Source organism: Suncus etruscus, chromosome 14, assembly GCF_024139225.1.
Source record: "Suncus etruscus isolate mSunEtr1 chromosome 14, mSunEtr1.pri.cur, whole genome shotgun sequence".
NCBI lineage: Eukaryota > Metazoa > Chordata > Mammalia > Eulipotyphla > Soricidae > Suncus > Suncus etruscus.
Window position 1 is genome coordinate 75,968,286 of NC_064861.1, and position 24,987 is coordinate 75,993,272.

A 24,987-nucleotide genomic window follows, 5' to 3' on the forward strand; every position below is an offset into this window, starting at 1 on the left:
GATTTACAGAAAATGAGTGATGTAAGTATCCTTTTTCTTTTTTTTTCTTTTCTTCCTTTTTTTCTTTTTTTGGTTTGGTTTGGTTTGGTTTGGTTTGGTTTGGTTTTGGGGCCATACCCAGCAGCACTCGGGTTACTCCTTGCTCTGCACTCAGAAATCACTCCTGCAGGCTCAGGGGACCATGTGGGATGCCAGAAATTGAACTCAGTTCTGTCGTGGGTCAGCTGCATGCAAGGCAAATGCCCTACCACCGTGTTATCTCTCTGGCCCCATATTTTCTTTTTTTTAAATCTTTATTTTGTTTTTTAGTTTATTATTTTGGTAATTTTTAGTGGTGGTGCACAACTAACGCACACCTGTTCAGGGGTTACTCCTAGCTCTGCTCAGGGATCACTCCTAGTGAGCCATATGGGGTACCAGGGATCAAACCCAGGTTAGTTGTTTTGTTTTGTTTTGTTTTTGGGTCACACCTGGCGGTGCTCAGGGTTAACTCCTGGCTCTGTGCTCAGAAATTACTCTGGCAGACTGGTGGACCATAGGGGATGCTGGGATTTAAACCAGGGTCCGTCCTGGGTTGGCCGCATGCAAGGCAAACGCCCTACCGCTGTACTATAGGCTGTGCTATATCTCTGGCCCTCTGGTGTTTATTTTAAAAGAAAAAGTTCATACTGAAGAAAATCTTAAAGCCATGTTACAAACAACTTGCTATTTCAAATGTCTACAGATATCTTTCTTATGATTGATTTTAAGTGTCTGTTGGTGTGTGATTTCCTCCTGCCCCCCGTTGTTTTTTTGTACTTATAATGCAGCTTCCATGAACACTGTCCCATTTTTTTATTCTTCGCCATGTCAGCGTCTGTAAGATTGGAAATAACTGACAGTTTTGTTTGGCTTGTTTTTGTTTTTTTGAGCCATCCCTAGAGAGATTGAGTAGCTATTTCTGTCTCTGTGGCTCCGAAGTGGCTCCTGTCGTGCTCAGGGATCATATGTGGTGCTAGAGTTTTAAATTGGGCTATATGGGATGCAAGGCAAATGCCATAACCCCTCTACTGTCTCAGATCCAGAATTGAAAATTTCTTGCTCAAATGATGAAAGGGAAAAGTTACATGATAAAGTGAAGGACACTATGGTTAGTTCAGAGTTCAGAAGCCAGTTAGAGAAATTCAGATAATTTAACATCAGATATAATTTTTTATTTGTTTGTTTTTTGTTTTTGGGACATACCAGGCAACGCTCAGGGGTAACTCCTGGCTCTACACTCAGAAATTGCTCCTGGCAGGCTTGGGGGACCATATGGGATGCCGGGATTTGAACCACCGTCCTTCTGTATGCAAGGCAAATTCCCTACCTCCATGCTATCTCTCTGGCCCCAAGATATACTTTTTAAAAAGATGGTGTTCTGGAGGCTGGAGTGATAGCACAGCATACAGGGCATTTCCCTTGCCAGTTCGATCACTGGCATCCTTTATAGTACCCCAAGCTTGTCAGAAGTAATTTCTGAACACAGAGCCAGGGGTAATCTCTGAGTGCTACTGGTTGTTTCCCCCAAATCTAATCTTCCCAAAAAAGGTACTCTTAGTAAAAACCTGGATAAAATATCTCTCCTGACTGCATAGGGACACAAAGCAGCAACAAAAAAAGTGATCACTTTCTTTCCATTTTATTTTTGTCCAAACTTTTCATCTGCTTATGTAACTTTTTATTCTTTATAGTTTGTGTGCATCTACATGGAATTTTTCTAAGTATGTCAGCCCTGAATTACATTGTGCCAACTTTTGTAGTTTTTATTTTTATTTTTATTTTTTTTTGGGAGGGGGTGTCACACCCAGTGACGCTCGGGTTACTCCTGGCTATGCACTCAGAAATTGCTCCTTGATTGGGGGACTATATAGGACACCTGTAGATTGAACCGCAGTCAGTTCTAGGCTAGTAGTGCGCACAAGGCTGATACCTTACCGCTTTGTGCCACTGTTCCAGCCCTGTGCCAGTTTTTTTTTTTTAAATGGTACTATATGCTCCCTATTAATTGCTACATTTTAAAAATTAGCAAAGCTGGTAGATTTATATAGTATTAACAAAAAGAAGCCAAGATGTTTCTATTAAGATTTAGCTTTCCTTGGGGCTAGAACAATGGCACAGCGGTAGGGTGTTTTTTTGCCTTGTACAGGGCAGACCTAGGATGGACTACGGTTCGATCCCCTGTCATCCCATATGGTCCCCCAAGCCAGGACCGATTTCTGAGCGCGGAGCCAGGAGTAACCCCTGAGTGTCACAGGGTGTGGCTCCCCCCCCCACCCCCCGAGAAAAAGATTTAATAAAGACAAAGCATTAAAAAAATGAAAAATAGGGGCTGGAGAGATAGCATGGAGGTAAGGTGTTTGCCTTTCATGCAGAAGGAATGGTGGTTCGAATCCCAGCATCCCATTTGGTCCCCCGTGCCTGCCAGGAGAGATTTCTGAGCACTGCTAGGTGTGACCCAAAAACAAAAAAACAAAAAAAAAAAACCAAAAAAAAAAAAAAAAAAAAAAAAGAGACTAGCTTACATGGTAACAGTTGTATGACTTAGAAAGGTGTGAATGTTAGAATTTCACTATTCTATTAAAATATTTTTATTAAATCGCTGTGAAATAAGAGTTGAGTTTCAGTCATGCAATGTTAAACCAGTGTTCACTTTCTGCTACCAATCCCCAGTTAACCCTCCTGTCCTACCCCCAGCTTGCCTCTAACTTTTCTTCGCTCTCCCTTCTTTCCTCCCCATTCTTTTCTCTCTCTCTCTCTCTCTCTCTCTCTCTCTCTCTCTCTCTCTCTCCTCTCTCTCCTCCTCTCCTCTCTCTCTCTCTCTCTCTCTCTCTCTCTCTCTCTCTCTCTCTCTCTCTACCCCCAGCTTGCCTCTATGGTAGATACTTTTCTTCTTCTCTCTCCCTTCTTTCCTTCCCACTCTTCTCTCTCTCTCTTTCTCCTCTCTTTCTCTCTCTCCCTCCCTCCCTCCCTCTTTCTCTCCCTCTTCCTCTCCTCCCCTTTCCTCTCCTCTCCTCTCCTGTTATGTAGGAGTATCATGCATATCACTTTATTCCTTTTAGTTTTCAGCTCTTGTCTTGAGTGATCATTTTTACCTCTTGTCATAGTGGTCCCATTTCTGTCTCAATTGTACTTTTCTCATGTCATTTCTGTCATCTTTTAAGTATCATTCTCATACTACGGGTATTTTTTAATATCTTACAGATGAATCTACCCTCTCCCTCTGACTCATTTCATTCAGCATGATACTTTCCATGTTTATCCATGTATAAGCAAATTTCATGACTTCATTATTTCTATTCTAATAGGGTTACTATATTTAAATTTTTATGTGTTCTTTTTAAATGTTCTAGCATCATATTTAACTGTTTATGTGTGTGTACACTCATCTGACGCATTTATACATAATTATATATAGAAGACTTAGCTCATAGGAACAGAAATATTTTTCACAGAGGGCTGATAGATATCTTGATGGTGAGAGAGGTTATTAGGTTCACATTTAATCTCTATCACCAGACTTAAAATGGCAACCCATCATATGAGACATTTTCTAAAATATCAGGATACAAGTCTGAAGCTGAAGCAACCCCTGGAACACAGAGATCTGAAAGAATCACAGATCATTTTGCTTCTTTTGGATCACTCATGATGGATCTTGGGAGCTATTTCCAGCTTGTTACTCTGAGGTCTGTTTCAATGGTGCATTAGTCCTTTGAACTATCATTTTGGTCTAGAAGGATGGACTATTGTAGGAGGTCACTTGTTATTCCCCTCAGTTGGTTTAGATGCAGCAAATGTCTTTAATTCTTACTTGTTTGAGAATAGTTGTGGGGTTTTTGTTGTTGTTTTATTTTTGATTCCTTCTTCAAATCTGAATGACAGCCTAGCAGGATAAAAAAACTCTAGGTTGAAGTTTTTACTTCCTGTCCCTACTTGGCTTTAGGGTTTCATGTGAAAGATCTATTTTATGTTTATTGTTAATTTTATGGTTTTTTTTGTTTGTTTGTTTTGTTTTTGGGAAACACCTGATAGGGCTCAGGGGTTACTCCTAGCTCTGCTCAGAAATTGCTTCTGGTATGCTTGGGGGACCGTGTGGGATGCCAGGGATGCAACCTGAGTTTGTTCTGGATTGGCCACTTACAAGGCAACCGCCCAACTACTGTGCTATTGCTCCGGCCCCTTATTGTTAATTTTCTGTTGTTTTCCTTATAATTGGTGTTTTGATTCTCTTGTTGCTTTAAGTAATCTCTTGTCTTATCTTGCCATTTTGAGAAGAGTGTCTTGATATTCTATTTGAGTTTATTTTATTTGGTGCTCTCTGGTTCTCTTAGATCTACTCAGATTTCCCTCTTCAGACACGAGAGTTCTGAGATGTTACCTTTCATGAGCTATTCTTCTTTTTTCTCTTCCCTCTATGATTCAGATTGTTCCTCTTTCAGTTGTCCACTGAATATTTTGCATTTTTCTCTCCTTAAAATTTTTTTGTTCTTGGGGCCGGGAATAGAGCACAGCGGTAGGGCATTTGCCTTGCACGTAGCTGATCCAGGACGGACAGTCGTTCAAATCCCTGCATCCTATATGGTCCCTGTGCCTGCCAGGAGCGATTTCTGAGTACAGAGTCAGGAGTAACTAACTCTTGAGTGCCACTGGGTGTAACCCAAAAAACAAAAATAAATTTTTTTGTTCTTAGGCCACATCCAGTAGTGTTCAGGGATTACTCCTATCTGTGGACTCTAGACCATGTGGGTTGCCATGGATAGAATCTGAGTCAGCTAAATTTAATCATGTACCATAACCCACTGTGTTATCTCTGTGACCTCTTTCTCATTTTTTAAAATCATCTCCTCGTTTTTATTTATTTATTTATTTATTTATTTATTTATTTATTTATTTATTTATTTATTTATTTATTTAGTTTTGGTTTTTGGGCCACACTTGGAGGCATTCAGGGGTAACTCCTAGCTCTATGCTCATAAGTTGTTCCTGGCAGGCTTGCGGGACCATATGGGATACCAGGGATTGAACCCACACCTTCTGTATTCTCTTAATTTTAGTTGATGTCTTCTGTCTTATCTTCAGCTTCCTCAGTTCTGTTGTGACTCACGACTGTATCCAGTGCTTTGTTCTTTTCAGTTCCTATTGAGGAACAGTACCCAAAGCTTGGGATAAATTTGAAGACTTCGCTTTATTTCTGTTCCCACCACATACTTTTTTTAAAAAAAAATTATTTTTGGGGGGTCACACCCAGCAGCACTCAGGGGTTACTCTGGCTCTATGCTCAGAAATCGCCCCTGGCAGGCACAGGGGACCATATGGGATACCGGGATTCGAACCACCGTCCTTCTGCATGAAAGGCAAATGCCTTACCTCCATGCTGTCTTTCCGGCTCCTTAAAATTCTTTTTAAACTTTATTGATAGTTCGTTTTTTTTTTGGCCACTCCTGGTTCTGCACTCAGAAATTGCCTCTGGGTCGGCCACATGCAAGACAAATCCGATGTACTATCTCTCCGGCCCACCCACCATGTATTAAGGCAGCCAGATTTTTTTACTTTCTCATTCTAATAGCTTTACTGGAATGAAGAGTGGGACTGAAGGAATAGAAATTCTAGGGTGGTATATGTTAGTTTAGTAAAGATTTTGTTTGTTTTGGATCCGCATGTGACAGAGGTTAGAGATTACTCCTGTAGTTCTTGAGGGACCATACACTATTCAAACGATTGAACCAGGGTCAGCTACATGCAAGACAAGTACCCTACCTGCTATATAATCTCTCCAGTTTTTCAATAAATTAAGAAAAATAATGTTACTTCTTTGATTATTTTCCACTTTTATTGAGAAATAATTGACATAGTATAATATATATAATATATTTGATGTTCATATTGTTGATGTGCTTTTTATCTTTAAAAATTAGGCTGCAGGTGACATTGTTGATATCAGAGAAGAAATTAAAAGTGACTTTGAATTTAAAGGTAAGCTCTATGGTTGTTTTATTGTAGTTAGACTATTTGTCACTGTGGTAAATTGATTTTCAAGGAATTTCTTATGTAATATTTGGGATTATATAAGACTTTTTAAAAAATGAAATAATTTTATTTTTACAAAATAGTTACGTATTTATATACTTGGCGTGGGTGGGCCACACCCGGCGGTGCTCTGGGGTTATTCCTGGCTGTGCACTTAGAAATCGCTCCTGCTAAACTCGGGGGACCATATAGGATGCCAGGGATTGAACCTGGGTCTGTCCCAGGTCAGCCAAGTGCAAGGCAAATGCCCTACTACAGTGCTGTCACTCCGGCCCCAGGTATTTAAACTTTTAATTGCTATTATTTTTGTACCCTGTGGTGTTCAGGGCTTATTTCTGGCTCTATGCCCAGGGATCACTCTGGTGAATCTCTGGGGATTATATGTAGTTCTGGGATTGAAGCTGGGTCTGGCCACATGTAAGGAAGTGCCATGTGTACTACTATACTATTTCTCTGGACATCTTTGAGGGTTATTTTATTGTTTGTTTCTTTTTGACCATATCCATTCAATGGTGCTTAGGAACTAATCTTGGCATTCTGCTCAGGGGACCTTGTGCCACGGATCTAACCTAGGCATCCCACATTCAAAATATACTCTTCAGCTCATTGAGTCATTTGAGCAAAATATATCCTCTCCAGCCCATATTTTAATATTATTAATAGTAAACATTAATGGATAGTAATTATTTTTCACTGTAGAAAACTTTTAACATGTTTTAAAGTTAATGCTTTTATTAATTGAAGAGAGTCAGGGTTAAAATAAAAGTAATGCTAGAATTTGTTGTAGCTATTCTTACTGGTACTGAATGGCTCACAAATAATAAGTAGCTTTAAAAGATGAGATGCAAATTAAGTTTCAAGAGTAGAAGACTAAAAATGACTTTATTTAATGGCATAAGTCCTTTTTACCTTTTTTTTAAACACCAGGTTACAAAGGTTGTTTATAATACAGTTAGGTTGATTTTTTTTTTTCTTCACAATTGCAAAGTTTTTCATGAATGAGTTTCAATCATACAATGTGTAACACCCTTCATCAGTGCATATTTCCTGTCACTAGTGTCCCCTGTTTTCATTCTCACCCTGCCTGCTGCCTGTCCCTGGGGCAGGCATTTATCTTGGGTCTCCGTCTTTTTCTTCCCTTTAAAAAACTATGGTTTGCAATATTGTTACTTAAGGATATCATGCCTATCATTTTATCTCCTTTCAGCACCCAATTCTTGTCTAGAGTGATCAGTTCCAACTGTCACTGTCATAATGATCCCTTCTCTGGCCTAACTTTGCTTCTCTGCTTTTTGTGGCAAGTTTCTTATCATGAAGTGGTCCTCTTGGCCCTTGGCCCTTTTATTTCTGGCTACCATTACTATACTATCTTACTTTTTTTTAATACTCCACAAATAAGTGTTATCATTCTGTGTATATCCCTCTACCTCTTCTTACCCAGCAAAATATTCTCTATATCCATTTGTGTTATTTTTATTGCGGGTTGGAGGGGTTTACACCTGGCAGCACTCAGGGGTTCCTCCTGGCTCTATGCTCAGAAATCCGCCCCCAGCAGGCTCGGGGGACCATATGGGATGCCGGGATTTGAACCACCGTCCTTCTGCATGAAAGGCAAATGCATTACCTTTATTCATGCTATTACTCCGGCCCTCTGTATCCTTTTGTATAAGCAAATTTCATGGCTTCATTTTTTCTAGTTTCTTTATCTATTCGTCTATTTGCAGGCACTCGGGTTGTTTACAGATTCTGACTATTGTAAATTATGCTGTGATGAACATAGGAATGCTTTTTTCTATAGGAACATAGGGTTTTTATCTGCATGGTATTTTGGGGCTTTGCTGAGTCATATAGAAGATCAATTTCTAGGTTTTTTGGGAAGACTGTCTATACGTTTTCCCAAAAGGATGGGCCAGTTGGCATTCCCACCAGCAGTGAATGAAAGTTCTTTTCTTCTCACATCCACACCAGCACTGGATGTACTTGTTCTTTGTGATATGAGCCAGTCTGTTCTGTGAGAAGATATTTCATTGTTTTGATTTGCATCTCCCTGATGGTTAGTGATGGGAGCAATTCTCTATGTGCCTTTTGGCCATCTGTATTTCTTTTGTGTGTGTGTGTGTGTGTGTGTGTGTGTGTGTGTGTGTGTGTGTGTGTGTTTTGTTTGTTTGTTTTTGGGCCACACCTGGTGTTGCTCAGGGGTTGCTCCTGGCTGTCTGCTCAGAAATAGCTCCTGGCAGGCACAGGGGACCATATGGGACACCGGGATTCGAACCAACCAACCTTTGGTCCTGAATCGGCTGCTTGCAAGGCAAACGCTACCGTGATATCTCTCCGGGCCCGCCATCTGTATTTCTTTGAGAAAATGTCTGTTCATTTCTTTTCCCCCATATTTGGACAGGGTTAGATACTTTTTTCTTGTTAAGTGCTATAGATATCAACCTTTTATCAGGTGGGTATTGGGTAAATGATTCTGTTGTATTCTAGTCGCCATTTGCATTGAGGTGCAGTGGCTTCTTAGTTCATTTTCATTGGTTTTCAGGTCATACCTGGCAGTGCTTAGTTGCTACTCCTGGCTCTGCACTTAGAAATTACTCCTGGCCAGCTTAGGGAACCATATAGGATTCAGGGGAATGAATCTGGGTTGAACGTTAAATGCATTTAAGGCAAATGCCCAACCCACTGTGCTATTGTTATGATTGTGGCTTCTTAGTTGTATCTGTGTTTATCTTTGATTTTACTTGCTTGGCAGTGGTGTTTCAACCTTAGATATACCTTTAGTTTCAGTGTTATGGAGTGTTGTACCTATATTTTTCTTTTGTACCTTATGGTTTTAGCTCTGATATCAGGATTTCTTTTTTTTTTGGGGGGGGGGGGGTCACACCCGGCAGCGCTCGGGTTACTCCTGGTTTTATGCTCAGAAATTGCTTCTGGCAGGCTCCGGGGACCAAATGGGATGCTGGTATTCAAATCATTGTCCTTCTGCATGCAAGGCAAATGGCTGGCTTACCTCCATGCTATCTCTCCTGCCCCTGATACCAGGATTTTTGTTTTGTTTTGTTTTTGGGCCACAGCCAGTGGTGCTCAGGGCAAACGCCGCTGTGCTATCTCTCCGGGCCCGATATCAGGATTTTTAATCCATTTTATTTTGACTTTTGTGCATGGCATTAAAGAGAGGTCTGAGTTCACTTTTTTTCATTTAGCTGAGCAATTTTCCCAACACCACTTGATGAAGATACTTTCCTTGCTCTGCTTTGTATTTCTTGTCCCCTTTTCAAAGATTAATTGCTCACATACTTGGGTCAGTCTCAGAATATTCATATCTATTCCATTGATCTGAGGGTCTTTTTTTAATTCCAATTCCATGCTGATTTAGTTACTGCTTTATAGTACAGTTTGAAGTTGGAGAAATTGATGCTGTTTCCCATCTTCTTTTTCCTAAGGATTACTTTAGCTATTCTTGGAGGTTTATTGTTCTATCTGAATTTGTTTGATATGTTTCTTTGAAAAATGTCCTGGATATCCTTATAGGGATTGCATTAAATCTGTACAGTGCTCTGGATAGCATTGCCATTTTAATGATGTTAATCCTCTCAATTCACAAGCAGGAGATGTGCTTCCATTTTCTTGTGTCCCCCTTTATTTCTTGAAGTAATGTTTTGTAGTTTTCTTTGTATAGGTCTTCACTTTAGTTAAGTTGACTCCAACGTACTTGATTTTCTGAGGCATATTTGTGAATGAGTTTTTTTAAAAAATATCTTTCATTACTTGTATATAGAAAAGTCATGGATATTTGTGTTTTAATTTTGTGACCAGCCATATTGCTATACAATTGTATTTTTAGAAGATATTTGGTAGAGTTTAGGATTATCTAACTATAATATTATGTTACCTAACTTCTTCCTTTCCTATCAGGATGCCCTTGATATCTTTTTCTTGCCTAATTGCTATGGCAAGTCCTTTCAGTATTAAACTAAATAGAATTGGTGAGAGTGGACAACCTTATCTTGTGCCAGATCTTAGAAAAAAGGCTTTTAGTTTTTTCCCCATTGAGTATTATATTTGCCATAGGCTTGTTGTATATTGAGGAAAGTTCCTTCAGTTCCCATCTTTTTTTTTTTTTTTTTTTTTTGGTTTTTGGGCCACACCCTGTGACGCTCAGGGGTTACTCCTGGCTATGCGCTCAGAAGTTGCTCCTGGCTTCTTGGGGGACCATATGGGACACCGGGGGATCGAACCACGGTCCGTCCTAGGCTAGCGCAGGCAAGGCAGGCACCTTACCTCCAGTGCCACCGCCCGGCCCCTCAGTTCCCATCTTGTTGAGATTTTATTATGAAAAGGTGCTAGAACTTATCAAATGCTTTCTCTTGCATCTGTTGCTATGATAATATGAATTTTTTTCTTTTGTTGATAATATTATATTAATCACATAAAAACCATTGACATGAGAAACAAAACAAACATAGAAAACATAAACATAAAAATATTGACATATATTAAGCTATCCTTGCATCTCTGGAATGAATCCAACTTGGTCAATGGTGTATGACCTTGTTGATGAGCTGTTGGAATTTATTTGTTAGTATTTTATTGAGGATCTGTGTTTATTAAGGATATTAACTTGAAATTCTCTTTTTTTTGTGGTGTCTCTATTTGCTTTTGGTATCAGACTGAAGTTCTCTTCAGAAAAACTGGGAGTGTTTTTGTTTATTTTCTTGGAAGATCCTGAAAAGGATTGGCAGTAGGTCCTCTTTAAAGTTAGAAAGAATTAGTGAAACCATCTGGATCTGGGCTTTTGTTTTTAAGAAGCCTTTTGATTACCATTCCAATTTCCTTGATAGTAGTATGTTTGTTCAGATATTCCACATCATATCTCTCAACTTTGGGAAGGTATAGAAGTTTAAGCATTTATTTTTTTTAGGTTCTTTTGAGAATTTGTGGCATAAAAATTCTCAAAGTATATCTGATTACCATTTGAATTTCTGTAGTATCTGTTGTAACATCCCTCTTTCATTTTTGATTCTATTTATTAAGTTTCTCTCTCTTTGTCTTGCTAATGATTTGGTGATCTTGTTTTATTTTCTCAAAGAACCAACTCCTGCTTTCATTGATTTTTATGGAGGGGTTGTTTTTTGGGTGTTCAGTTTATTAATTTCTACTCTTTTATTAAATTTCTACTCTTAAGTTTTATTATTTTATTAAAATTACTAATTTTTTTAAATTTTAATTTTTTTCTTACTGCCTACTTTTGGCTCATTCTGTTGGTCATTTTCCAGTTTTTTGTTTGTTTTTGGACTATATTCTGTGGCTTTCAGGGGCTACTCCTTTCACTCAGAAATTCCTCCTGGAAGGCTTGAGGGACAGTATGGGATGCTTGCAATCAAACCAGGTCAGCTGCATGCAAGGCAAATGCCCTATCCACAGTTCTATCATCTCTCTGGCCCATTTCCAATTTTTTAAACTTGCCAGTGGCTATTTGTGTTGAGTTAATATAACATTAAATAGCATTAAGTTATTTATATTGGCCCTTTGTTCCTTCCTGATGAATGCTTACTAAACTATAAATTTGTATCTTTTTTTTTTTTTTTTTTTTGGTTTTTGGGCCACACCCGGTGACACTCAGGGGTTACTCCTGGCTATGCGCTCAGAAGTCGCTCCTGGCTTGGGGGACCATATGGGACGCTGGGGGATCGAACCGCGGTCCATCCAAGGCTAGCGCAGGCAAGGCAGGCACCTTACCACTAGCGCCACCGCCCGGCCCCTAAATTTGTATCTTAATACTGCTTTTGATGTCTCCACAAATTCTGATAATTTGTGTTTTTATTTTCATTTGTTTTCAGGAATCTTTACATTTCCTCTTTGATTTCCTCCCTGACTCAGCGGTTAATTTCTAGGCCCTTTTTTTTTTTTTTTTAGTTTTTGGTTTTTGGGCCATGCCTGGTAATGCTCAGGGGTTACTCCTGGCTATGTCCTGAGAAATCGTTCCTGGCTTGGGGGACCATCTGGGACACCAGGGGATTGAATCTTGGTTTGTCCTAGGTTAGCGTGTGCAAGGCAGACTTTCTACCACTTGCCCCACTCTCCAGCCCCAATTTCCAGGCCTTTAAGCTATTTCTCTGTGTCTGTTTGTGATTTACTTCTATTTTTAGTGCATCATAGTCTGAGAAGATAGTTAATACAATTTCTGTTCTCTTGATTTTTATGGAGGTATGTTTTTTGACCAGCATGTGGTCTGTCTTAGAGAATGTACTAAGATGTTAATACATCTTTTGAGGGATGAAAACTTCTCTATATATCTACTAAGACCCTCTCTTCCATTTCTTTCTTCAAAGCCAGTTTATCCTTGTTGAGTTTTAGCCTGGTTGATCTCTCAAGAGGTGACAGCAGCATTGAACTCTCCCATTACTATTGTGTTTTATTGATGTCTTTCTTCAACTCTATTAGCAGTCAAGTATTTTGCTGGCCTTCTTATTGGATGCATATATGGTTAGGAGTTTGATTTCTACCTGATGTACATATCCCTTAATTATTAAGAAATAACCTGTCGGGGCCGGGAAGGTGGCGCTATAGGTAAGGTGTCTGCCTTGCAAGCATTAGTGTAGGACGGATCATGGTTCGATCTCCCGGCGTCCCATATGGTCCCCTGAGCCTGCCAGGAGCATTTTCTGAGCACAGAGCCAGGAGTAACCCCTGAGCACTGCTGGGGGTGACCCAAAAACCAAAAACCAACCAAACAAACAAACAAAAAAACCCCCAAAAAACAAAACACACACATACAAAATGTTTGATTCAATTTTCAGATACATTTTACCACTGTCTCTTAACTGGTGCATTTAGTTCATAGACATTGAGAGGTGATTGTTATGGGATTTTATGCATCTTTTTGTAGAAGTTTGGTTTGTTTTGGGATCTGTTTAGCCTTATGTAAATCCTTCATTTCTTCTTTTAGGTTTTTTTTTTTTTTTTTGGAATAATATCTTTATTTAAGCACCATGATTACGAGCATGTTTGTAGTTGGGTTTTAGTCATAAAAAGAGCACCCATCTTCACCAATGCAACATTCCCACCACCAGTGCCCCCCAACTCCCCCTTCTTCTCCACCCCCTGCCTGTATTCGAGACAGGCATTCCATTTCTCTCATTAACGTTGTCATGATAGTTGTTAGTGTAGTTATTTCTCTAACTGCACTCATCACTTTTTGTGGTGAGCTTCATATCGTGAGCTAGTCCTACCAGCTCTTATCTCTATTGTCTCTGGGTATAATTATTATAATCATGTCTTTTATTTTTCTTAAAACCCATAGATGAGTAAGACTATTCTGTGTCTTATCTCTCTCCCTCTGACTTATTTTACTCAACACAATAGTTTCCATATCCATCCGTTTATAGGAAAATTTCATGACTTCATCTCTCCTGACTGCTGAATAATATATGTACCACAGTTTTTTCATGTGCCTTTTGGCCATTTCTATTTCTTCTTTGAGGAAGTGTCTGTTAGTTTCTTCTCCCATTTTTTGATGGGGTTAGATGCTTTTTTCTTTTTTTTTTTTTTTTTTTTTTTTTTTTTTTGGTTTTTGGGTTACACCCAGCAGCGCTCAATGGTTACTCCTGGCTCCACGCTCAGAAATTGCTCCTGGCAGGCTTGGGGGACCATATGGGATGCCAGGATTCAAACCAATGACCTTCTGCAAGAAAGGCAAACACATTACCTCCATGCTATCTCTCTGGCCCCACTATTTTCTTAAGTTCTGTCAGTACCTTGTATATCTTAGATTCTACAAAGAAGCTTCTAGAAACAATAGATTCATATAGCAAAGTTGCAGGCTACAAAATTAACATGCAAAAATCAATGGCCTTCTTATATACCAATAATGTAAAGAAGAAATGGACATTAAAAAACCAACTCCATTCACATTAGTGTCACAAAAACTAAAATACCTTGGAGTCAACTTAACTAAAGAGTGAAGGACCTGTACAAAGAAAACTGCTTTAAGAAATAAAAGAGGACACAAGTAAATGGAGACACATACCCTTCTGCCCATGGATTGGGAGGATTAACATAATTAAAATGGCAATACTCTGGGGCTGGAGAGATGGCGCAAGCTGTAGGGCATTTAACTTGCTGACCTAGGACGGACTGTGGTTCAGTTTCCTGGCATCCCATATGGTCCCCTAAGCCAGGAACAATTTCTGAGCGCATAACCAGGAGAAACCCCCGAGCATCACTGGGTGTGACCCAAAACCAAAAATTAAAAAAAAAAGGCAATACTCACCAAAGCATTGTACAGATTTAATTGCAGTCCTTCTAAGGATACCCATGACATTCTTCAAAGAAGTGGATCAAAGATTCCTGAAATTTATTTGGAACAATAAACACCCATGAATAGCAACCTTAGGAAAACAATGTGGGAGGCATCACTTTCCCCAACTGTAAATTGTATTACAAAACAATAGTCATTAAGGGGCCTGAGAGATAGCACAGTGGTAGGGCATTTGCCTTGCAAGCGGCTGACCCAGTAAGAAAGGTGGTTTGAATCCTGGCATCCCTTATCGTCCTCCGTGCTGGCCAGGAATGATTTCTGAGCACAGAGCCAGGAGTAACTCCTGAATGCCGCCAGGTGTGGCCCCAAAAACGAAAACCAAAAACCAAAAACCAAAAAAAAAAAAAAAAATAATAATGATGCAACAATAGTCATTAAAACAGAATGGTATTGGAATAAAGACAGACCCTCAGATCAAGGGAATAGACTTGAGTATTCACAGAATATTCTCCAGACAGGCAATCAATTAATCTTTGCTAAAAGGGCAAGAAATGTAAAATGGCGCAAGGAAAGCCTCTTCAATAAGTGGTGTTGGCACAACTGGTCAGCCACTTGCAAAAAAGCAACTCAGACCTTCATCTAACACCATGCACAAAGGTCAAATCCAAATGGATTAAAGACCTGGATATCAGACCCGAAACCATAAGGTATATAGAACAACACATAGGTATAATACTCCATGACCTTGAGCCTAAAGGCACTCTCTAAACAAGGGGAAACAGAGATATTAAACTAATATTTTATTTTGGAGATATTAATCTGAATACCCATCAGATAAGGGGCTAATGTTTTAAGGTTGGTTTTAATTCTGTAAAGTTCCTGAGCTCATGTTTATTCTTTTTTTGGTTTTTGGGCCACACCTGGTAACACGCTCAGGGGCTATGCGCTCAGAAGTCGCTCCTCCTGGCTTGGGGAAACATAGGACCATATGGGACGTCGGGGAATCGAACCATGGTCCATCCTAGGCTAGTGCTGGCAAGGCAGACACCTTACCTCTAGCGCCACCGTGCTGATCCCATCTTGTTTATTTTTTTTTTTTTTTTTTTTTTTTTTTTTTTTTTGGTTTTTGGGCCACACCCGGCAGTGCTCAGGGGTTACTCCTGGCTGTCTGCTCAGAAATAGCTCCTGGCAGGCACGGGGGACCATATGGGACACCAGGATTCGAACCAACCACCTTAGGTCCTGGATCGGCTGCTTGCAAGGCAAACACCGCTGTGCTATCTCTCCGGGCCCTTGTTTATTCTTTAATGAAAGTCTGGCTTGGTGAAATATTTGTGGCAAGACATTCATTTCATTGAGTTTTTTTTTGTTTTTTTTTTTTTTTACTATATTCCACCACTGCCTTCAGGTCTGGAGTGTTGCTTGTGATAAATCAGCTATAAAATTTAAGGATGCTTCTTTATATGTAATTTCTCTTGATCTTGCTGCTTTCAGTATTCTATCTCTTCTATGGTTCTCATCATTTTGACTAGGATGTGCCCAGTTTTATAGCTGGTACTCTTTAGATGTCAGGATATGGGACATAAGTTCTTCAGCTTGGGAACTTCTTAGTTGGCTATTGCTTCTTCATGGGGCTTTTCTTCCTGGCCCTCTGGGACCTTAATGGTTCTTAGGTTGTTCCTATTGATTTAATCTCAAAGGTTTGTTGCTGTCTATTCATTTATTTTGAAGATTTTATTTTAATCTTCTATTAGTTTACTTTAAGGCTCTTCTCCAAACTTCTTTTGTTGAATGGAGTCGTTAATGCTGCTCACCATCCAGTTTACTGAATTGTTTTCAGCAGCTGTTACTCTGCTGGTGAAGCCTTCTAGAGAATTTTTCATTTCACCTACCAAGTTTTTCAATCCTTTTATTTCTGTTTGAAATTTTTTATTTCTTTCTTTTTTTTTTTTTGGTTTTTGGGCCACACCCGACATTGCTCAGGGGTTACTCCTGGCTGTCTGCTCAGAAATAGCTCCTGGCAGGCACGGGGGGACCACATGGGACACCAGGACTCGAACCAACCACCTTTGGTCCTGGATCGGCTGCTTGCAAGGCAAACGCCGCTGTGCTATCTCTCCGGGCCCGAAATTTTTTATTTCTAATCTCATATCCTTTTAAGATTTATTGGCTGTCCATTCTGTGATTTCTTTGAGTTGGGTCTCAGAACTACTGTCTTTGTTCACTAAGCTTGGTGGGATTCTACTTTGCTTTGCCAATCTGACCTTTGCATTGTGGCAGTTTATTGTTCTTCGTTTTGTTTTGTTTTGTTTTGTTTTTTAATGTGTTGTGGTTGGGCTCCTGATGAGAAGGACTGCCTTCTTAAGTTGCAGGAATTAACCTGTAATTGCAAAATGGCACCCCTTGTCTAAGACTACTCATTGCCACTGGCGCTGTCTTTTTGCATCAAGCCTTGATCTTGTTGGAGTGCAGGAACTGACCTATGTAATAAAGGGCTCCATGAATTCAAGAGGATCCCATTGCCCTAATTATGATTTTTATTTGAGATAATCAACAAAGATTTGTTTATTTCATAGGTCTGATGACTATTAAAGATATCTTTTTTTTTTTTTTTGGTTTTTGGGCCACACCCGGCAGTGCTCAGGGGTTACTCCTGGCTGTCTGCTCAGAAATAGCTCCTGGCAGGCACGGGGGACCATATGGGACACCGGGATTTGAACCAACCACCTTTGGTCCTGGATCGGCTGTTTGCAAGGCAAATGCCGCTGTGCTATCTCTCCGGGCCGTATTAAAGATATCTTAATGTAGTGAGTAATAATTTATCACTAATCTTACAGAGATATTCAAACATAACTTTGATATTTTAAACCTTGAAACAATCTTGTAAACTCAAATATGTGATAGGATCATCTGTTGCATCATATCTCAACAGCTTTTTAAACTTTTTCCTATAATCTCCTAAGTTTTTTGTTATAAATTTTATTCTTAAGTGAAATAAATTGATGTGAATTCAGATTTTATCTATCTCTTGCCCTAACATGAAGATTACAAGAAGAGAAAACAACTTTAAAAGTAGAAATGTTTGTATATAAAATTATAGTAGGAATGTCCAGGGATTAGCCTTTATATATTCCTTCTTAGGTACTCATGCCTAACAGAGACTTAAGAGTTGAAAATATCTTAGCCCTAGTTTTTTTTATGTTACTTTACTGACTGAATTCTCTTGAGTAAAGATGGAAATGGGTATTACTCATGTTGAATTTGCACTGTAATAGGTAAATTGTGAACATTTAAAAAATGTTGATGCATTTTGAAGCTTTTAGTAGCTCTTCACAACCTTTAATGTGTGCAATTCTTCTGGGACTCTTGTTTAAGTACCATTTTTGATTCAGCAGATCTGAGGAGTCCCTGAGAGTCTACCCTTCTGAAATATTCTCTAGGGATGCCATTACTGCATCCTCCTTGCACTATACTTTGAATAGCAAAATTCCTGAACTTCTCTTGGTTAAAAAATCATGCCATCTTCTCCGTCAATATCTGTGTGCTTCAGTAAGGTTGTGTTAATTCCTTTTAAAGTTGATTATTAAAGCCACATCTCTCATTCTTAATAGCAAAATACCGAATTGCTCATAAACCTCACTCCAAGCCCAAAACTTCAGATGTTTTTGAAGCAGATTTTGCAAATACTGTAAAATCCAAGGATTTGCTTGCTGATAAGGAACTGTGGGATCGACTTGAAGAATTAGAGAGACAAGAAGAATTGCTGGGTGAACTTGATAGGTATGTAATCAGAAATGATCTTTTCAAGAGGATTAAATTTCATAGTCCTTATTAATTTTTTTTCTTGTTCATAGAATAATGTTCTTGTTGAAGAAAATAAAGGTAATATCAATACTACAGCAGGTAAAATAGTTAAATTATAACATAATAAATATTACTTTTATTTCTCTGGGTCACACCCGGCAGCACTCAGGGGTTACTCCTGGATCTGCAATCAGAAATCGCCCCTGGCAGATTCAGGGATCCATACAGGATGCCAGGAATTCAGCTGGAGTTTCTTCCTGGGCTGGCTGTGTGCAAGGGAAATGCCCCACTGCTGTGCTATTTTTCCGGCCCCAATATCTTAACTTTAAATTAATATTTTATGCTGTCATTAGGAGTATGCCATATATTTGAGTGATTACCAATTTACTTTTACTTTGAATTAAAAGTTGTTACTGTAAAACATATATCCTTTATTTTCAGCTAATTGAAAAGTTTTTAATTTGGTCAGACTGTTATATAGACATGACTTGTTTGAAACATCTTAGCATTTATTATCATGAGGTACTCAAAATCTGTTACTCCATAAATTTCTGTATTAACTTTAAATGATATGCAATGTGCTCTTATTAGTTTCTATGAAAAAATAGGACATGAAGCTTAAAAGATAGATTTTTATGCATTTCATTTATATAGTTAAGATTTTTTTAACTATTGTTTATTTTAAAGGAGTTAATTTTAAATTTTGTCATTCTCTTGGTTATAATTCTCTATTTTTCTTTGATGTTATTTCTACTTTATTTACTGTATTTGCTGACATATAAGACAGCCCCCTAATTTTGCAGTTAAAACATAGGTTTAGGCCAATATTCGCTGTATCAGACAGAACGCTCCTGTGCTGCAACTGTATGTACCACAAGCCAATCACAACAAGCAAAGGTTCAAAGGTTATACTATAATAGACGTCCTCTCTGACTCTGGCCAATCTGAGCAGGCTTTTGACAGTGTAGATTCGGGTCCAGAATATTGTCTAATTTGCATGCATATAAAGCCTGCTTGGATTGGCTGAGTTAGGCGATCCAAGCAGCCTTGCAGTGATTGGTGCAGGATCGAGTTGGAAAATTCGTTTTGTGGCAATATTCAGACAATTTTCGTTTAGCGGCATATTGAAACATTTTTCGGGATATACTTGGTGTATAAGATGACCCCAATTTTTGGTTGACTTTTTTTTGTTTCAAAAGTCATCTTATACGCCGGAAAATACAGTAGTTTTATGTGGAGGGGGACACTGCAGGGTGCTCAGGGCTTTTCCTGGTACTTTTCTCTGGAACACACCTGATGTGGTGCTCAGGACACCATATATGATGCCAGGTATCAAACCCTGGTTTGCCCTCTATAAGGCTACCCTCTACTATTACTTTGGCTGTCCTGCATTACATTTTTGGTTTTATTATTATTATTATTATTATTTTTTTTTTGGTTTTTGGTTTTTGGGTTACACCCAGCAGCACTCAGTGGTTACTCCTGGCACCATGCTCAGAAATTGCTCCTGGCAGGCACAGGGGACCATATGGGACACCAGGATTCGAACCAACCACCTTTGGTCCTGGATTGGCTGCTTGCAAGGCAAACACCGCTGTGCTATCTCTCTGGGCCCTGGTTTTATTATTTTTATAAAGTCCTTAATCCTCCTCAAAATGAAACATAGAAATGTATATGTGTAGAAATAGAAATATATGCATTGTATAAATATTTTTCATTATAATAATAGATGCTAAACATTCTGAATATAGATAGGACTTGAGGTTTTTTGTTTGTTTGTTTTGGGCCATGCCCCTTTGATGCTCAAGGGTTACTGCTGGCTCAGTGCTCAGACATTTCCCCTGGCTTGGGGGGACCATATGGGACGCCGGGGGATCAAACCGCGGTCCTTCCTTGGCTAGCGCTTGCAAGGCAGACACCTTACCTCTAGCGCCACCTCACCGGCCCCAGGACTTGAGTTTTTAAGCAGATATCATATTTGGATTTCTAAAAATTAGATAATATTTATATTATGGCGGATATGTTTTGGGTTATTTTGGTTGTTTTGGGCCACACCCAGTGATGCTCAGGGGTTACTCCTGGCTATGCACTCAGAAATCACTCCTGGCTTTGGGAGTGCCCCCAAACCAGAAATAGATAAAAATATCTCTCTCTCTCCCCCTCCCCCCTTCACTCCCCCCCCTCCTTTTTTTTTTTTTTTTTTTTTTTTTTGTATTTGGGCTACACCCAGTGGCACCGAGGGCTTACTCCTGACTCTGTGCTCAAGGTTTCTCTTGGCAGGCTTGAGGGGACCTTATGGATGCTAGGGTTGGTAGCATGCAAGGCAAACCTCCTGTGCTATCACTCCAGCCCCAGTAACAGATTGTTTTATTAGGTGCTTTTTTGTATGTTTGGGTTTCTTTTTTATTTTGGTTTTTGGGTCACACCCGGCAGCGCTCAGGGGTTACTCCTGACTCTAAGCTCAAAAGTCACTCTTGGCAGGCTTGGGGGTCACTCTTGGCAGGCTTGGGGGACCATATGGGATGCCTGGATTCGACCACTGTCCTTCTGCATGCAAGGCAAACACTCTACCTCCATGCTATCTCTCCAGTCCCATGTTTGGTTTTTTTTTTTTTTTTTTGCGCCTCACTGTGTTGAGATTTTATTTCTGGTGCTACAATTGCAGATCACTCTGGCAAGATTCAGGGGACCATTTGGGGTACCAGGAATTGAACCTGAGTTGACTGCCTGTAAGGCAAGCACCTTACCCATGGTATCTCTCCAGCCAATATTTTAAAACATCTTTACGTATCTAGAATGAGTTTTAAAGTCTACCCCAAAATCTTAATTTTGTATTAGTTGAAAGAAAAAAGGAGGGAAAGAAGTGAGAAAGCAGAAGGAAGTAAAGAATAAAGGGAGGAAGGAATGGAAGATGGCCACAGCCACCCCCAAAACTCATTTTTTTTTTTTTGTTGAAGTGAGTTGCAAGTTAGAGTATATAAAATTATATTTGAACTTGTTAATTTCCTTTCTTTTATAGTAAGTCTGGTACTGTGATCACAAATGGAGAAGATACAACATCATCTGAAGAGGAAAAGGATGAACAAAATGTAAATGTGAATATGATGCATCAAGTAATAGACTCTCTTTCTCCCAGCAATTACAAGAATGTGACAAATGCACAACTGTTCAATGGCCAAATGAACAGTAAGTTGAACTGTTCAGTGAATGGTTCAAATTCTCATAGTAATGAAGAAGAAAACGAAGCAGGAGAAGACGAAGAAGAAGATGAAGAAGAAGATGACGATGACAATAACAAAAATGACCATGATGCTTTAGATGCTGAAGAAAATTCTATACCAACAATATATTTTTCTCATACTGTCGAACCTAAGCGGGTTGGTATATTTCTGACTTTACTGATTTTGTATATAATTTGAACAATTAACATCAACCACAGTACTCTGTAATAAAACAATATTGATATTCTTGGTAGTCACAAAGAAGAAAACCACCTTTTGCCTTTTTCTTTTAATCCGTTTACCTATATTAAAAAAAAAAGAGTAGTCTAGCTAGCTGGAATTGTGCATTGTTTTCAAGAGCTACAATAGAATTCTAATAGTTTAGGATCTTGAAGGAGTTATATTTGAGAATGAACTGTTGTAACTCTGCCTGTTCTTCATTCTGAGAATTTTCCCAAGAATTCTAGAGTTATAGGTATTTTCATATTCTAGACTGTTGAAAATTACTGCATTTGTTAAATTTTTAATTATACCAAGTTAAAAAATTTTAATTATACCAGATTGTGTTCATTGGGCACAAAATGAATAGGAACAGCATAAGAGGAAAAAAAAAGCAAAAGTAAGAATTAGTTACTGAAACTAAAGTAATAGTATAGCAGGTAGGGCGCACACCTTGCCTGTGTGTCTGACCTGGGTTTTAGCCCTGGCATCCCAGCCCTAAGTTTATCAGTAGTAATTCCTGAGTGCAGAACCAGGAGTAACCACTGAGCATTGCTGGACGTGGGTCCAAAATCCACGTCTGACAAAGTAAATATAAACATCTGTGGGTAATCATGATTTTAGAAGATTGTCATTTTAGATCTTACGGTAACTGTTTTGGTAGCTTAGGGTTTTCAAGTTCTTTACATCAACAGACTAATTCCTTGATAGTTATAGAATCCTATTTGAAGTAATATGGGCCTTTGATGTTGCTTAGCAGTAGAGTACTTTTGCTTGCATGTTGAGGGGCTAGGTTGGAAGAGCTGGGTTCAAAGTAGTTTGACTGATAGAAAGATAGGCTGGCTGTTTTCATTCCTTTGTCCTCTTTGCTCAGAAGAAGACATCAGGAATTCAGTGTCTGAAGAAGACATAATACTTAGAAGACCACTGTGTTGGCTAGTTATGAAATAAAGTCTCCATTTTCTTTTTCTTTCTTTTTTTTTTTTTTTTTGTTTTTTTGGCCACACCCATTGATGCTCAGGGGTTACTCCTGGCTAAGCTCTCAGAAATTGCCCGTGGCTTCGGGGGACCATATGGGACGCCTGGGGATCGACTGCGGTCCTTCCCTTGGCTTGCGCTTGCAAGGCAGACACGTTACCTCTATCACCACCTCACTGGCCCCAAGTCTCCCTTTTCTAAATTTAGTGTTTTTTGTTCAAGGTATCTGCAGGGATTGTCTTTACAGAGATAAGTATCTATCATATTTAAGTGCTTGTGATAATTACTTAATGAAACATGTTACTTAGATTTCTTAAAATTACCTGTAAGAGAAAATGAAATGACTATATGAATTTTGTATTTCCTAAAACTTTATTTTGTTATGTTCTTCTAAATTTTAGAAAAAATTGATGACTTAGCTAGAGAAAAACTTTTCTGTGATTATTTTCTTTTTTTTATGTACTGTGATTTTTTTTCTTTAAGCTTTAGGTTTTTCTTCATTCAGATAAAACAGGAAGAATAAATAGTATTTGCAGGATGTTTCCCATTTTTGTGTCACTCCTGGAGGAACTCGGGTTACTTCTGGCTCTGTGCTCAGAAATTGTCCCTGGCAGGCTCAGGGGACCATATGGGATGCCGGTTTTTTTTTTTTTTTTTTCCCAGGATTCAAACCAACCACCTTAGGTCCTGGGTCGGCTGCTTGCAAGGCAAACGCCGTTGTGCTATCTCTCTGGCCCCAAGAACACCTCTTTTTAATGTGGCCCCAGCGACCTCCTCCCCCCCAAAAAAAAGGCCAGGTAGTGATAGAAGAATGACCCAGTAATATATTTGGGGGGTTGGGGTACGGTGCATCACATCTGCCTGTGCACAGGAGCTATTCTGGTTCTGTGATTAGGAATGATCCCTGATTATGCTCAAGGAACCATTTGCAGTGCCAGGGATTGAGCTAGGGTCAGTGGATTAAAAAATTATTTTTTTTAAATTGTGGTCACACCCAGTCACTGGAGCACATTTAAGCACTGAACCACACCTATGATGCTGAGTCTTGTGAGACAACTCTAGTGGCCTCCAAGGGACACCAGGGCTACCTCCTGGCGTTTTTAGCCTTGCCAGTCGTGGGGGTAGGGACATGTGATACAGGCATCAAGCTGGAGGTTTCATACATACATGCGTGTGCTTGGCCACTCTAGCTATTTCTCTGGCCCCCTTTCTGGTAGTTATTTTGGTTAATTATGCTCTATTTTGAAATGGATGGTGTAAGCCACTTAGACTCACTGTGATGTGAAAGCATAATAAATTTAATGGTTAGTTTAATGTACTTTTTTTCTATATAAGTTACTGAAGATTAGAAATGGTCATCAGAGACTATAATTTAATGCTATATAAGATAGGATATTTTTTTAGTTCAAAACCTCTTTGTTAATGTATTTTAAATTTCAGTATCAAAAATTTTAAGTCATTTTTTTAATATAGGCTATTGATACATGTTTTAGCCTTATTTTAATCTCTTAAAAATCATGTTTTGCTATAAAATGTTTAGGTTCGAATAAATACTGGAAAAAATACCACTTTAAAATTCAGTGAAAAGAAAGAGGAAGCCAAACGCAAACGAAAGAACAGCTCTGGCAGTAGCCATTCTGCCCAAGAGCTGCCTATGATCAGGACTCCTGCTGACATTTACAGGTGAGTTTTTTTTTTTTTTTTTTTTTTTTTTTTTTTTTTTTTGGTTTTTGGGCCACACCCTGTGAGGCTCAGGGGTTACTCCTGGCTATGCGCTCAGAAGTTGCTCCTGGCTTCTTGGGGGACCATATGGGACGCCGGGGGATCGAACCGCGGTCCGTCCTAGGTTAGCGCAGGCAAGGCAGGCACCTTACCTCCAGCGCCACCGCCCGGCCCCTACAGGTGAGTTTTAATCACATTAACAAAGCAGTCTGCTCCCCTTTCTCTTTTTTGTAACTGCATTTTTGAGAAAAGGTAATACAGAGGTTCTTACTAAAAAGTCAAGTTTTTTTTTTTTAAACTTTCTTGATTTATTGATTGGTTGGTTGGTTGGTTGTTGGGCCACACCCAGCAGTATGCTCATTTACTCCTGGCTCTGCACTAGAAATCACCCCTGGCAGGCTAGGGGACCATACAGATAGGTGTCGGAAATCAAACCAGGTCCCTCCCCAGTTGGCCACATGCAAGGTAAATGCTCTGTGGCTGTGCTATCTCTCTGGCCTCTGGGTTTTGTTTTTGTTTTTTGTTGGTTTTGTTTTTAGTTTTAAGTTTTTTTTTTTTAATAAATAAATTCTTCAACTGAGTCACCATTGAGATACACTGTTACAAAGTTGTTTGTGATTGAGTTTCAGTCATGCAATATAGAATATCCTTTACTAGTACACTTTTCCCAATACCAGTGTCACCAGTTTCCTACCCATCCTCTCCTCTTTCCCCCTTCTCTTGACTGCCTTTTTCTTT

At 39.2% G+C, this 24,987-nt stretch overlaps 1 protein-coding gene across 1 annotated transcript in view; it reads left to right on the plus strand.

Moving 5' to 3' along the window:
* Nucleotides 1-24,987, plus strand: part of URI1 (URI1 prefoldin like chaperone) — a 92,009-nt gene that overhangs the window by 60,306 nt on the left and 6,716 nt on the right. Inside the window, exons 5-9 of the mRNA XM_049786233.1 lie at nucleotides 1-21; nucleotides 5,937-5,994; nucleotides 17,917-18,085; nucleotides 21,129-21,486; nucleotides 24,068-24,210. The exon at nucleotides 1-21 is cut by the window's left edge and continues 71 nt beyond it. Coding sequence (XP_049642190.1) covers nucleotides 1-21; nucleotides 5,937-5,994; nucleotides 17,917-18,085; nucleotides 21,129-21,486; nucleotides 24,068-24,210 — 749 coding nt within the window. The remainder of the gene's footprint in view (nucleotides 22-5,936; nucleotides 5,995-17,916; nucleotides 18,086-21,128; nucleotides 21,487-24,067; nucleotides 24,211-24,987) is intronic.